This window comes from Hyperoodon ampullatus (genome assembly GCF_949752795.1).
Source record: "Hyperoodon ampullatus genome assembly, chromosome: 14".
NCBI classification, from domain to species: domain Eukaryota; kingdom Metazoa; phylum Chordata; class Mammalia; order Artiodactyla; family Ziphiidae; genus Hyperoodon; species Hyperoodon ampullatus.
This window is the reverse complement of record NC_136927.1, coordinates 54,528,228-54,541,262: the sequence shown is the minus strand read 5'-3', so window position 1 is coordinate 54,541,262 and position 13,035 is coordinate 54,528,228. Positions and strand designations below refer to the sequence as shown.

The 13,035-nt window shown below is 43.6% G+C and overlaps 1 protein-coding gene across 1 annotated transcript in view; it reads left to right on the top strand.

The window, feature by feature from the left end:
* The window catches only part of TRRAP (transformation/transcription domain associated protein), a gene marked incomplete at its 5' end in the record, with an annotated part of 109,579 nt that overhangs the window by 36,302 nt on the left and 60,242 nt on the right, over positions 1-13,035 (top strand). Inside the window, 8 exons of the mRNA XM_079720276.1 lie at positions 458-675; positions 793-990; positions 1,557-1,817; positions 2,360-2,521; positions 4,685-4,781; positions 6,461-6,582; positions 6,911-7,081; positions 10,619-10,687. Coding sequence (XP_079576402.1) covers positions 458-675; positions 793-990; positions 1,557-1,817; positions 2,360-2,521; positions 4,685-4,781; positions 6,461-6,582; positions 6,911-7,081; positions 10,619-10,687 — 1,298 coding nt within the window. The remainder of the gene's footprint in view (positions 1-457; positions 676-792; positions 991-1,556; positions 1,818-2,359; positions 2,522-4,684; positions 4,782-6,460; positions 6,583-6,910; positions 7,082-10,618; positions 10,688-13,035) is intronic.

Sequence of the window (13,035 nt, the reverse complement as noted above, 5' to 3'; positions counted from 1 at the left end):
GAACGAATAGTTGCTGACAGACTGTTCTCTGTGTGGGTTAGGTTTTGTAGGTGGATGTTGTTGCTTTTTACTGTTACTTGTATGTCAGGAGTGTCCAGAGCATAACCCATGGTCATTCCCATATTGTACCTCTTGGCCTCGCTAATGATTTTTTTAAAGAAGATACCTGATTGTGGTTCTCATTTTAAACTAATACATCTTTGAATTGGGATTGAGAAAGTGTGAAAATATCAGTGTGTAATGGAAAATGTTCAGAAAAATAGCCTTAGTGCAAGTCAGATCACTTAGTTTATAAACAACTGCAGTTTACCAGCAGTTGATCTGGAGTACCAAGGTTGGACTTTTATTAAATTCCTAACCTCAAGGAAAAACACGAGGTAGTTTTGCAATTTGAGGGACGAGAATGTTTGTGGAGCTAAACCCGACTTTCCCTCGTGCCCTCTGCCTCTCCTTTCAGGTCCCTTCTTGCTCCCCTGCTACCAGGTGGGCAGCCAGCCCAGCACCGCCATGTTTCACAGTGAAGAGAACGGGTCGAAAGGAATGGACCCCTTGGTCCTCATTGATGCGATAGCTATTTGTATGGCGTATGAAGAAAAGGAACTTTGCAAGATCGGGGAGGTGGCCCTTGCTGTGATATTTGATGTTGCAAGTATCATCCTGGGCTCAAAGGAGAGGGTAAGGAAGGACTGAGGTCTGTGTGGGTGTGTTTGTGCTTGAGGATAGTCGTTCTAGAAATCACTCATAGTGTAAGAACTGAGTAACACCATACGGGTTGTGTGCGTTTTTCTCCAGGCGTGCCAGCTGCCCCTCTTCTCTTACATCGTGGAACGCTTGTGCGCGTGCTGCTACGAGCAGGCCTGGTATGCAAAGCTGGGGGGTGTGGTGTCCATTAAGTTCCTCATGGAGCGGCTGCCTCTCACCTGGGTTCTGCAGAACCAGCAAACCTTCCTCAAAGCTCTTCTCTTTGTCATGATGGACTTGACTGGAGAGGTAGGTGATGGGTGACCCCAGACCTAACCATCCTGGTTCAAGATGCTGCTTTGCCTGGAGCACAGTTGGTTTCAGATAGTTCCTCAAATATGCTCTCCTAGAAGCTTAGAAAACATTACAGCATCTTCAATGGAAGGCCAGATCAGAGCCCTCAGGTTCTCTTTCTCTGAGGATCTAAATACTTGTCTGTCTCAATGAACAGCCCCTGGCCAGAGTACTTAACTGGCCAGAAGTTTCTATAGGAGTCGCGTTCTTTATGAACCTCTGTGCAGATATAACACAAACAAATAGAAGATGGTGGGCATTGCCTGCTTAAATCCATTCGGTAAACACAAGGATCAAGTCTAGATCTGCATTTTCTTTTCTGAGTGACAGAAATTACCTATGAGCAGGAGAGTTAGCTACCGGAATACCTTGCAGACATTAATGAAGCAGACTGATACATTAGCTGGTGTGAGGGGCGTGCGCCCCCAGTGACAGCGTTTGTTGCGGGGAGTGTGTGCAGGAGACGTGGGTGCTGTGGGCAGCATCACCCCCTTTCGTGCTAAGGAGTCCCTGGCCTGCAGGTTTCCAATGGGGCAGTCGCCATGGCCAAGACCACCCTGGAGCAGCTTCTGATGAGGTGTGCGGCGCCCCTGAAGGACGAGGAGAGGGCTGAGGAGATCATGGCGGCCCAGGAGAAGTCCTTCCACCACGTGACCCATGACCTGGTTCGGGAAGTCACGTCTCCAAACTCAACCGTGAGGAAGCAGGCTATGCACTCCCTGCAGGTGCTGGCCCAGGTCACCGGGAAAAGCGTGACCGTGATAATGGAACCCCATAAGGAGGTGAGACGTCTGTCACCAAACTAGGGTTATTGGAACCTAGTTTGAAGTTTGAAACCTGGTTTGAAACCTTTGAAGACTTTTTTTTTCCTTCAAATTTGACTTGTAGATGATATGCAATTTGTAATTTTGGGTCCAGTAAACAGAGTGCTATTACATATGCTCTTTTTGATCTCAGATATGCAGACAGCAACATGCTTATGTTAACGTCTGTATCAGTAATTGTGAGTGTCAAGGGAGTAGAGTGCTGGTTTCCTGGGCCTGTAGAGCACAGCCTGATGGTCCTGTTCTTGTTTTGGTGGTGGTGGTTGTGAGAGAAGTTACTCTGGACCCGTAGGAATTAAACATATCTGACGTGCATCTTTCCATGACCCAGTGTCAGCATATGAAACAGAGCCTCCCTTTCCTAACTAAAGGACGTCTGTGATAACTTTTGATCTCATTTATGGTTTTCAGATTGCTAATTGGCTTAGAACATTGTGATGAGAGGTGTTTGCTTTCTGAGGGGCGGCTGGTCAGTGATGCTTCCTCCCTGCCTCTCCCAGGTTCTCCAGGATATGGTCCCACCTAAGAAGCATTTGCTCCGACACCAGCCTGCCAATGCGCAGATTGGCCTGATGGAGGGCAACACGTTCTGTACCACGTTGCAGCCCAGGCTCTTCACAATGGACCTTAACGTGGTGGAGCATAAGGTGTTCTACACAGAGGTAGGGGGGTGGTGGTACGGCGTGGTGTGGATGGTGATGACGTGTGTCTGGTAACCTGTCTTTGTGCACGAAGACTGGTCAGGCAGCACTCAGAAGGCACAGGCGGTGACCATGGTAACCGGCCATCGCCTGGCTGAGGCCCCGGCACAGGTATGTTACGTCCGGGATTGGCGAGGAGGTAGGCATGGTGACTGGAGATGTCCGCTAGAATGTGGGGGGTTTCTGAGTCCCTCGAGCTCTCTTAGCCCTCCACAGGGAGCCTTGCTCTTCAGGACCTTGAGCTTGTATTCTAGAGATAAGATTGTAGCATCTACCTTAATCACTCTCGTATCAGTAGGTGCCCAGTTTACTGAATTTATCCATCACTTGAATGTGCCATTTGCAGTTGAGAACTCACTTCACGTGAATGCCCTTACCTAGTTCTGGCAGCACCCCATGAAGTACGGATCCTGATGATTCTCATTTTGAAGATGCAGAATCTGAGCCTTAGGGTTTGTTAGACACCTAAAACTACAGAGCAGGTGAGCTGGGGAGCTTAGGGTGGAACCACCACAGTTGTTTTAGAGCCTGGTTTCTAATCACTCCGCTGTCCTGCTGGGCTCTTGCTTAGTGGACTTGACTTGCCCCTTGACCCAAGGTAACAGGCGGTGGTGGATGGCACTTTAAAAGTGTTTGTCACCGTAAATATTACAGTGTGGGATGAAATTAGACAGTGATAAATAGAAATTAAACTATAAATACAGTCAAATTATAAGCATTAATTCTTAGACTCTGTAATGGGCTGTTGATTAGTCCCAATCTGAAATTTTTATGAGACATGAATCATACTTCTGGAGGCATTATCAGAGTAAACTGAGGCAAAAGTCATAAGGAAGCAAATTCTTCCTTATCCACGCTAAGTCTGAATTTCCAATTATGAAAATTTTACCTCTTGATTCTTTAAGTCCTATGTTTTTGCTTGGACATAAGGTCATTGATCATGTGTTCTAGCTGAAATCATTTATACCTTCTTATATCCCTTGTATAACATCACTCATAAGATTTGATGGAGGGTCCAGGAGAGCCCCTGGAGAATGGGAGGGGAGCTTGCCTTTGGGGGCTTCAGAGGCAGATGTGTTGTAACCTATGTGGAAAATTCTTCATGGAGCTGGAGACCAGAAACTGGTAGTGAGTGTTTAAATTTCAGGAATCTAAACTGGTTTTGAAAGTGTTTATCAGGATACCAGCTGCATCAAAACATGTGAGGATCTTTTGGAAAATAGAAACTCTTGAGTCCTCTTCCCGAAGATTTAGGTTCAGTAGATTTGGGGTCAGACCTGGGAATCTACTGCTAAAAACTTCCCAGGTGATTCTGGTGTGGCCGCGTTTGGAAGTCTGGCTGTCTAATTTAGTTTCTGATGCTCTCTCTCTCTAGAATACAGATAGAGGGATCTATATATGTGTGTGTATACAAATATGTTATATATGAGGAGAGTGTTACTGAAGGTTTCCTCTGGGGAGTGGAATAGGGTGGGTGGTTGAAATGCTTTTCTCTCTATATCCTCCTCTGCTGTTTTAAATCTTTTACTAGGTAGGAATCTTTAAGGGAAAAAACGGTACCATTTTCCAGCATGTCAATAGAAGGGGAAAGTAGTAATAGAACACCATATATAATATTTTAGATATTAGATATATAAATGTGTACTGGTCTGTTAAAGTGTCTGGAAGGCTAGCCACTGGAGTATCTGCGTTACGGTATTTCCAGTGAAATACTTCCAGCTTATGCTTCTCTGTACTTGAAAAGAAAGAAAAAAAAAAAGGATTACTGCTCAAACTCTTGAATTATAACATGTATGTTTCTTGGGCACTGGCCCAAGGCATTGGGAAGCAGCTCTGAACGAGGAGGAGTTGTACCCGCCATCTTGGAATTTGCGTTTAGATAAAGTGATCCTCTGCGTAAAGAAAAAACATTATGGTATCAGAGTAGGTCAGAAAGTGGCACAGAGGTTGACCGTTTTGCTTTAGAATAAGGAAGCTCAAGCACATTTCGATACTTAAATGCTTTGGGATTTGGGTTTAGTTTGTTAATCATGTTGTGTGTGGCAGATCACTGTGTTCTGTTACTTGCAAGGTTATTGTGTCTTCACAGTGAGAGCAGGCTAAATTAAGTTCTATCTTTTGCAGCTCTTGAATTTGTGCGAGGCTGAAGATTCAGCTTTAACAAAACTGCCCTGTTATAAAAGCCTTCCGTCACTCGTACCTTTACGAATTGCAGCCTTAAGTAAGTTCATGTAAATATGAGACAAGTTACAGGGTACAAAAGTGAAGGGAGACAGTGGCGTTTTTTTGTTGTCTAATTTTTCTGACTTTTTGTGGTCTTTTTAAGGTGGAATAAAAAGAATTATGTTTATATATTTATCAAACTACATAGTGAGACGTCAATGGATTATATAGATTGCTAGGATTTAAATAATTTTCTTTACTCTAATAAACTGGATTTTACTCTACAGTAAACTCTTTATAGCTGTCTTATGGGAACTATATATCTCTAAAGTATGTATCTCTCTAATATTCTGGTTTAAGAGCGTTGTCATACCATTCCTATCTTGCCATTTTCACCTGAATCGGAGTATTTAGACCTTTTTAAACTTTTTAATGATTCAGAAGCATCTGAGACTCCTTCTGTCTCTAGGCTTTCATTAAGAATGTGTTATCATTGTTTAGCACAGGAATTGTACATAGTTTAGGAACGTATACTAGATCAGTACTCTCATACATGAGTATGAGAGTACATGAGTACTCTCATGTACTGATCTCTCAGTACTAAGAGTACTGAGTACTCTCAGTACTCAGTACCCTCATGCTTGGAAACAGTCATTTCCCCCTTTTTTGATAAATACCCAATACAAGTTGCTTAGTTGACTTTGTCTCTTGTTGACTTTTATGCACTTAATAAAATATTACCAGAATCCTCCTTGAATTAGAGGTAGAGGAGCTGAGAGGCAGACCATAATACTTGAGCTTGAGGATGGGGCTCAAGACACAGCTAGCCAGAGTTGGGATGGGTGGGGCGTTGGGAGCTTCTCACTCTTCCTGGTGGGTGCCTCTCAGGCGTTCCTGTCAGCCGGCATGGGCATTGCTCTTGCTACAATGTTACCCCTTAACTAACCTTTAACATAGAGGCTGGAGGCATGTCGTGTTGCCTAAGGATATTTGCATTTTCAAAGCCTTTAACCCCCCAAGTTGGGAGGAGACCACCTGATTAGACTTGGATAGTGGACAGACGCTGGGCTGTGTGTGTCTACTTCCTTCATCACCAGAGTCTGAGGCTCTACCCTCGGCTAATTCAGCATGCGTCCGCCCACAGGTCAGCCGTGCTCTCACCTGTGAGGATGTCTTGGGGGCATGGGTGCATTGGGGACCCCCTTCAGCCCTTGTTTTCCCATTGTTCCTCTCCTTCAGCCCTTCTTTTTTTTTTTTTTTTTTTTTTTTCTTTTTTTGTGGTATGCGGGCCTCTCACTGTTGTGGCCTCTCCCGTTGCGGAGCACAGGCTCCGGACGCGCAGGCTCAGCGGCCATGGCTCACGGGCCCAGCCGCTCTGTGGCATGTGGGATCTTCCCGGACCGGGGCACGAACCCGTGTCCCCTGCATCGGCAGGCGGACTCTCAACCACTGCGCCACCAGGGAAGCCCCTTCAGCCCTTCTTCATCTTATCTGGGCAGTAAGATTTATCATGGACTTTCTGGCAGGCTGTTGCCTTCTTAGATAATAGTGTTCACTCTTAGATAATAGTGAGCCTGGGAGTAGAAGGCCGTGCATTCTTTTGTCTTTCAAGGGGCCAGATACCAGGAAAGAAGTTTAGTGACTCACATATTTGTTGGTGGGTAAGAGCCTTTAGACTCGGAAATTGTACGTTTTTCAGGCTAATGATGAAAATTATATTGATTTCTCTCCCTAAAGATGCCCTTGCTGCCTGCAATTACCTCCCTCAGTCCAGAGAGAAGATCATCGCTGCCCTCTTCAAAGCCCTTAATTCAACCAACAGTGAGCTCCAGGAGGCCGGGGAAGCCTGTATGAGAAAGGTGAGCGAGGGCTGGGCAGGTGTGAGTTCTGCATTGAGTTCTTCCTGTTGACCTTGTCTGTATCCTGGGAGTCGGCCTGTGGTTAATAACATACCGGATTGTAATAGTGTCTCTCTCTCTGTTTCATTGTCATCCTGAGCCCTTTAAAAAGTAAACAGTAATGACTAGTCTTCCTCATTTCATCATAAACTTCTGGAATATATACAGTTTAATACTCCATTTTCCCAAGCAAAGCAAAAACTTGCTGCTAGAGTTGAATATGAGTTCCATTCTGTTATGAAGTATACTCTGATATCTGTTTTCCTTTGTAACCTTTTTTTTAAAATAGTTTTTAGAAGGTGCTACCATAGAAGTAGATCAAATCCATACTCATATGAGACCTTTGTTGATGATGCTGGGGGATTATCGGAGCTTGACACTGAACGTCGTGAATCGTCTGACCTCGGTGACCAGGCTCTTCCCAAACTCCTTCAATGATAAATTTTGTGATCAGATGATGGTAAGCCAAATGCATACAAATTCTATGATAAACCTGAAAAATTAAATTATTTTTTTACAATGAGTAATGCATTTACATGGTTTAAAACTCAGAAGGTGTAAAAGGGTGTCTGTGAAAAGCCTCCCTCCCACCACCATCCTTCAGCCACCCAGTTCCTCTTCCGGGGGACCACCAGTGTTAAGTTTCCTGTGTGTCCTTCTAGAGATGTTTCCCATTTGTAGTGGGACATATGTCTATTAGTTCCCACAAAGGGAAGTGTAATATATACATACATCTTACTTTTTCCATTTACCATCCCATCATTTCCTATCAGTACATAAAGCGTTTCTTCATTCTGTCTTCTGGCTGATATTTCATGATGGGGACATGCCAGAATGTACTGAATCATTCCCCACTTGGTGAACATCTAGCTTTTTCCCAGTCTTTGGCCTTTATAGACAGTGATGTGGTGAAAAACTTATAAAAGCATTTAGAAGTCCTTTGAGTTTTTACAGTTATCAAGGAAATAATTATGCAAAGAAAAGATTTGACTGTTTAAACGTGAGGTGTAAACAGATGAAAGAGGGTTTAAGTATTAACTTTATTTTGCATTCTGTAAATAAACATTTGTAAATAATTTATTAACTTAATTTCATGGTACGTTACTGCAAACATGCATGTGTTTTGGGGTTTTTTTTTTGCCATACGCAGGCCTCTCACTGTTTTGGTCTCTCCCGTTGCGGAGCACAGACTCCGGAAGCACAGGCTCAGTGGCCATGGCTCACGGGCCCAGCTGCTCCGCGGCATGTGGGATCTTCCCGGACCGGGGCACGAACCCGTGTCCCCTGCATTGGCAGGTGGATTCTCAACCACTGCGCCACCAGGGAAGCCCCACGCATGTGTTTCTTATGCAGCTTTTTAACCTCACATGCTGGTTTCTTCGTATCTCCAGGCGCCTAAGAAATGAACAATGGCCAAATACCTAAGTGGGAATTGATAGTATTATGATTGGTCCTAAAACTTTTAAGTGATGCCCTAATAGTAGAGTGTAATTTTCCAAATTGAAAGGCTCTTTTCCTTTAAGCTTCCATGTGTAATACACATACAAACCTATCAATTTACATGCATACAAACATTCATAAGCATGGTTAAAGTAAATGAAATTATATCACTTCCCATTCAGAGCACATCAAATACACACATTATCTTACCTCATCTTATGACTTGGTTCTTTCATGTATGAGATCTGTGCATGTGTTCTAATCTCCTAGTGTTTTTATGTTTGTCTCCTTTTAAAACTAGTCTCTCTCTACCCTCTGTTGGCTATCATTTCTTGCTGCCTTTGCATGCCTGCCTGAAATAACTTTCTTTTTGTGTGTTTTTTTTTTTTTTTCACTCCAGTCTAACCTGTTAGATCTGTGAGCTGGGAATTCATTCAGTAAACATTGTTCTCCAGATTTTTTTAGAACAGAGTAAACAGGGAATTCCCTGGTGGTCCAGTGGTTAGGACTCTGAGCTTTCACTGCCGGGGTGCGGATTCAGTCCCTTGGTTGGGGAACTAAGATCCTGCAAGACGTGCAGCACGGCCCAAAAAAAAAAAAAAAAAAAAAAAAGAACAGAACTGTATCACATCTGTAGTTTCTGACTAAGGCCAAGAGTCTTCTTCCTTAAAATAAAGTTCATGGGTTTTTTGTTTCTGGTTTGTTGAGGGGATTTTTTTTTTTTCCTTCTCTGACATTCTAGCCACGTCTGAGTGGCTGAATGCCTCTGAAAGCAGAGAGTGCTGATGTACTTGGATACAGAATAACTGAGTCTTCTGTTTGTCCAGCCATCTCGCCCAAGTCCAGCCAGGTCCTGTGCTGTGGTGCTTCTGCGTTTGTGGTTCTGGCCTTGTGCACGGACCCTGTGGTCTGCCACGTTTGTCCTTACTGAGCCATGTTCTTCAGAACTGGGCTCAGTCATCAGCCTCTGTTTTCCCTCATTTGATACACATTTGGGGTGAACAGCCCAAGCCTTCAGCATAAGTTTAAGAGATAGGACACCTTACTGTCTAGGGTGGGCATTCGTAAAGACACCCCTGAATATTTTCCTTTCTTATAATTTCAACTGCTTGACATTTGATCTTGAAGTTTCTTATATGGTTAGTTGTTTTGGAAATCTCCTTATTGAACTAAAAGTGAGCTTTATATACCAATGAGTGTTATTTTTTTCCTTTGGGAAATCTGAAAGCAGCTGGCCGTTTTCTGTACCTTTAATTTTGTTACTCATATCTTTGGTATAAATAGCTATTCTAGTAAGATAGAGGTTTTTTGAATATATATTCTGATGGTATCCTTCAAGGAATTTTACTGGTAAAATCTTGTGAATGTATTTAGTTTCTTTGAAGAAATGTATATTATTTTAATGTTTCTCAGTGTGTGTTCCTTGGAACACTGGCTTTAGAAGATACAGGGTTTCTGTGAAAAACAGTAAGTAACTAAGTAAGTTTGGGAAGCACCACTTACTGTGTTCCCCTCTTGAAGTTGTACAAGGTCTGTGGACATTAAAGGCTCAGAGAAAAGTGTTTGGATGTATTTGAACCATCTGTCCCCAAGCCTGTTTGTGACTGAGGAGTCCTTTTTAAAGTAGCTTGTTAACTTCCTGCAGGGCAGTGTTTTGAAGAACAGGTTTGGACAGTGTAGGATCATGAAGCTGTTGTTCGGATGCCCCTGTGTGGTTTAGCTTGGGCTCTGAGCACTTGTCACTGGGTTTTGCTGGACCCCGTTGAGGGCGGGAGCCTGGCTGCCACAGGCTGGGTCAGCCCGAGTTGCTGTGACCTGGGGATCGCTCTTCTGCTCCTGCAGCAGCACAGTCTTTTCACAGAACGAGCTCCCTCATTCCGCATGGAAGGGAATTGCTACCCGCATGCACTGTGGGGTCCGTGCTCATCTCACCATCCCCTCCCCCGGGCTTCCCCTTGTGCCCACTCACCCTCGGCCACAGTGGCCACCCTTTGCGTTTCTGGCCTCCCTCCTCTTCTCTGCCTGGAGTGCCCTTCCTTGTGCTTCTGGCCTGTCTGCCTCTGCAGGGCCCTCCCAGACTCCTCGGCCCTCATCTGTAGCTGGTTCCTGCTCTTCTGTTACACAGCAGGCACCTGTGTTTTACCTTGTTCCCCCACTGTTACTGGAGCGCCACAGGGACAGGGATGATGTCTGCTTGTTCACGTCTCTGCCCCAATGGCTAGCTTGGTGCTGGCTCGGGTCAGCACTCTGGGAACAGCTGCAGCACAGAGTAACAGGAATAAAAGTCCTGGTATTGGAATGGCTGGGTTGCAGGACATTTTCTGTTGTTGTATCAGGGTAAATTCAGCCTTTCTATTTATAGAACATAAACAAATGCCAGTTACTCTCATCACTAGTTCGATGGCTGCACTATTTCAGTAATAGAATCACTGCCATTCTCACATTAAATAGCATGGAAAGTAATGATTACATATGAGTTTTCACCTAAGAGCTGCATTTTGGAGTTGAGATGCTCCTGTTGTCAAGAAAAAATGGCTAAGGATATATTTTTTCACAGCAACATCTGCGAAAGTGGATGGAAGTGGTGGTCCTCACCCACAAAGGGGGCCAGAGGAGCGACGGAAACGTGAGTGACTTGTTTGTTTCTGGGAGGGCAGCCCCACTGTGCACTGCCGTTACCAATGCTAATGTCGAAGCGGTGCTTTTAATTAAAATTCCGGTCAGAAATCTAGTTTTATGTGACTATAGTCCATGTAAATTGTTAAACATATTTTGTTAGCATTACATTTTGCTTTTATTTCTCTTAATTGTTGAACATTCCTTTTTATGTTTTTTTAAAATCTCCCTTTTGTTCACTTTAACATGATGTTTTTGTTGATGAGAATTCTGGGAAGCTTGAAATGTATTTCAGTTTTATTAGTCTTTCTTGAAAGTGAATAAAGTGTACTTTCTTAGACTGTTCTGGCAGCTCTTGTTTGCACAGGCTACAGTCCTCAGCTGCTGTTTTCCATTGCTTTCCGTCATCATTGCCTCATAAACCAAGTAGAGGTTTTAGGACTTCATAAAAGCATTAAGGAGGATGTAATAAAGCATCGCATAAATATTGGCATGTATGTTTTCTAGGTCCAAATCCCCCACCCCAGTTGTTTGTTGCAAGTCCAAATGGCCAGTACTTCAAAACACATTTTTTTACGGTTTTGAGGGAAAACCACTTTAGTTAAATCTTTTTAAGTATCTGATGTTGGTCACCAAAGACTTCGTCTCTTAAAAATGAATGGTTCTTGCTGTTTTTAATCTAATCTTATTTGTATATGTTAATATTCTTTTAAGATATGTTTAAACTTGATGACTGTCCTCTCAGTGGGATTGTGTTTTCCACAAGCTCCTGTTACGCCCAGTGAAATTGTACAGCAGTACCTAATGAGGGGATTCCTTGAGCTCTTCAGAGGCATAATTAATGTGGCTTTTTGTCCTCCTGTGCCTATTTGTTGGATGCTGTGTTTCATCCCATCTTGTATTTTATTTATTTATTTTGGCTTTATTATGCTTGGTTTTGACCATTCTATGTCAAGGTGTTTTGTTTATGTGAGTCTTGTTTCCTGCGGCTTCTAAACAGCCAACAAGCAAAACTAAAACAGGATCTTAAACTTTTTTTAGGAGTGTTAAACCATCCATGACCTCTTTGAAGGTTTGTTATTTTTATATATATAGGGAAAAAATCAGGAAATCTTCATGGGGGACAACCGCAGAGTATATTTTAAAAGCCTAAGCTCCTGGGAGTAGGTGCAAGTGCCTCTGTACTTTTCCTCCCCATCTCTCATCTGTTAGGTATTTTTGCTCTAAATTTATTATTTGTTTTTACAGTTAGCTGTTAATTCTCTGAAACATATAGCCAGTTCTAGAATAAACATTTAAACCCTAGTGGGTAGATGAATGACTTCCATTCGATCAAAAAGATAAACTTTTACTGCAGCTCATGTGGGATGGGGGGTCAGTTGCATAGGGGGTGGGGCTGTGGGCACTGGGAGGTCCCTGAGCCCCTTCCTGCTGAAGCCTGTCGATCAACATATGAGCGTGACCCCGAGAGCCTGGGAACGTCCCACTGCTGAGGGAGGCCGCGGCTCTCAACTCAGGGGCTATGGTGTTTGGGGTCCAAGGCAGTGTGGCCACAGCTTCATGACCTCAGCTCAGGGCCAAGCCTCCTTTCTGCCCTTGAGCTCTCATAGTTTTTACTAATGCTCCACAGATGAGGAATGGGTCTTGGAAAGTAGTTTGTTTATTTGGTCAGATCCCCAAATAACTGCCCAGTTGAGAAACTATAACCGATGACATGTTAAAAGTTGAATAAAAATAAATAAAAGCTCCCCATAACGTTGGGTACCCCTGATGATCAGAGTTTTGCATTGTCATCACGTTTAGGAAGGTTTACCTATTTGGCATTGAACTTACAGGGGAAAACTCATGACCACCTGTTACACTATGTCTGTGTGTACACACACACACACACACACACACACACACACACACACACACACACACACACACACACACACACACACACACACACACACACACACACACACACACACACACACACGATAGCCTGAGTATCCAGTGAGTGGCATCATGGCCTCTGGGTTCACACACACACACACACACACACACACACACACACGATAGCCTAAGTATCCAGTGAGTGGCATCATGGCCTCTGGGTCCTTCTGGCCTCAAACATGCCTAACTGATGGGGATTAAACCCCCTGTCCTCTTCCAACTCCAGATGGGAAAGAGGTTTTTTTAAATATCAGCACTTCACGTATAATCTTGAATTATTCACTCTAAACAAAACAGTTTTTTTTAATATATTTGCATACAACAGGGTCTTACAGTTTCTCCCCCTAGACAAGAATTCCAAAACTCCTTTTTAAAAAATATGATTTAGGGAAGAATACATTCCGTGTGACACCATCAGAA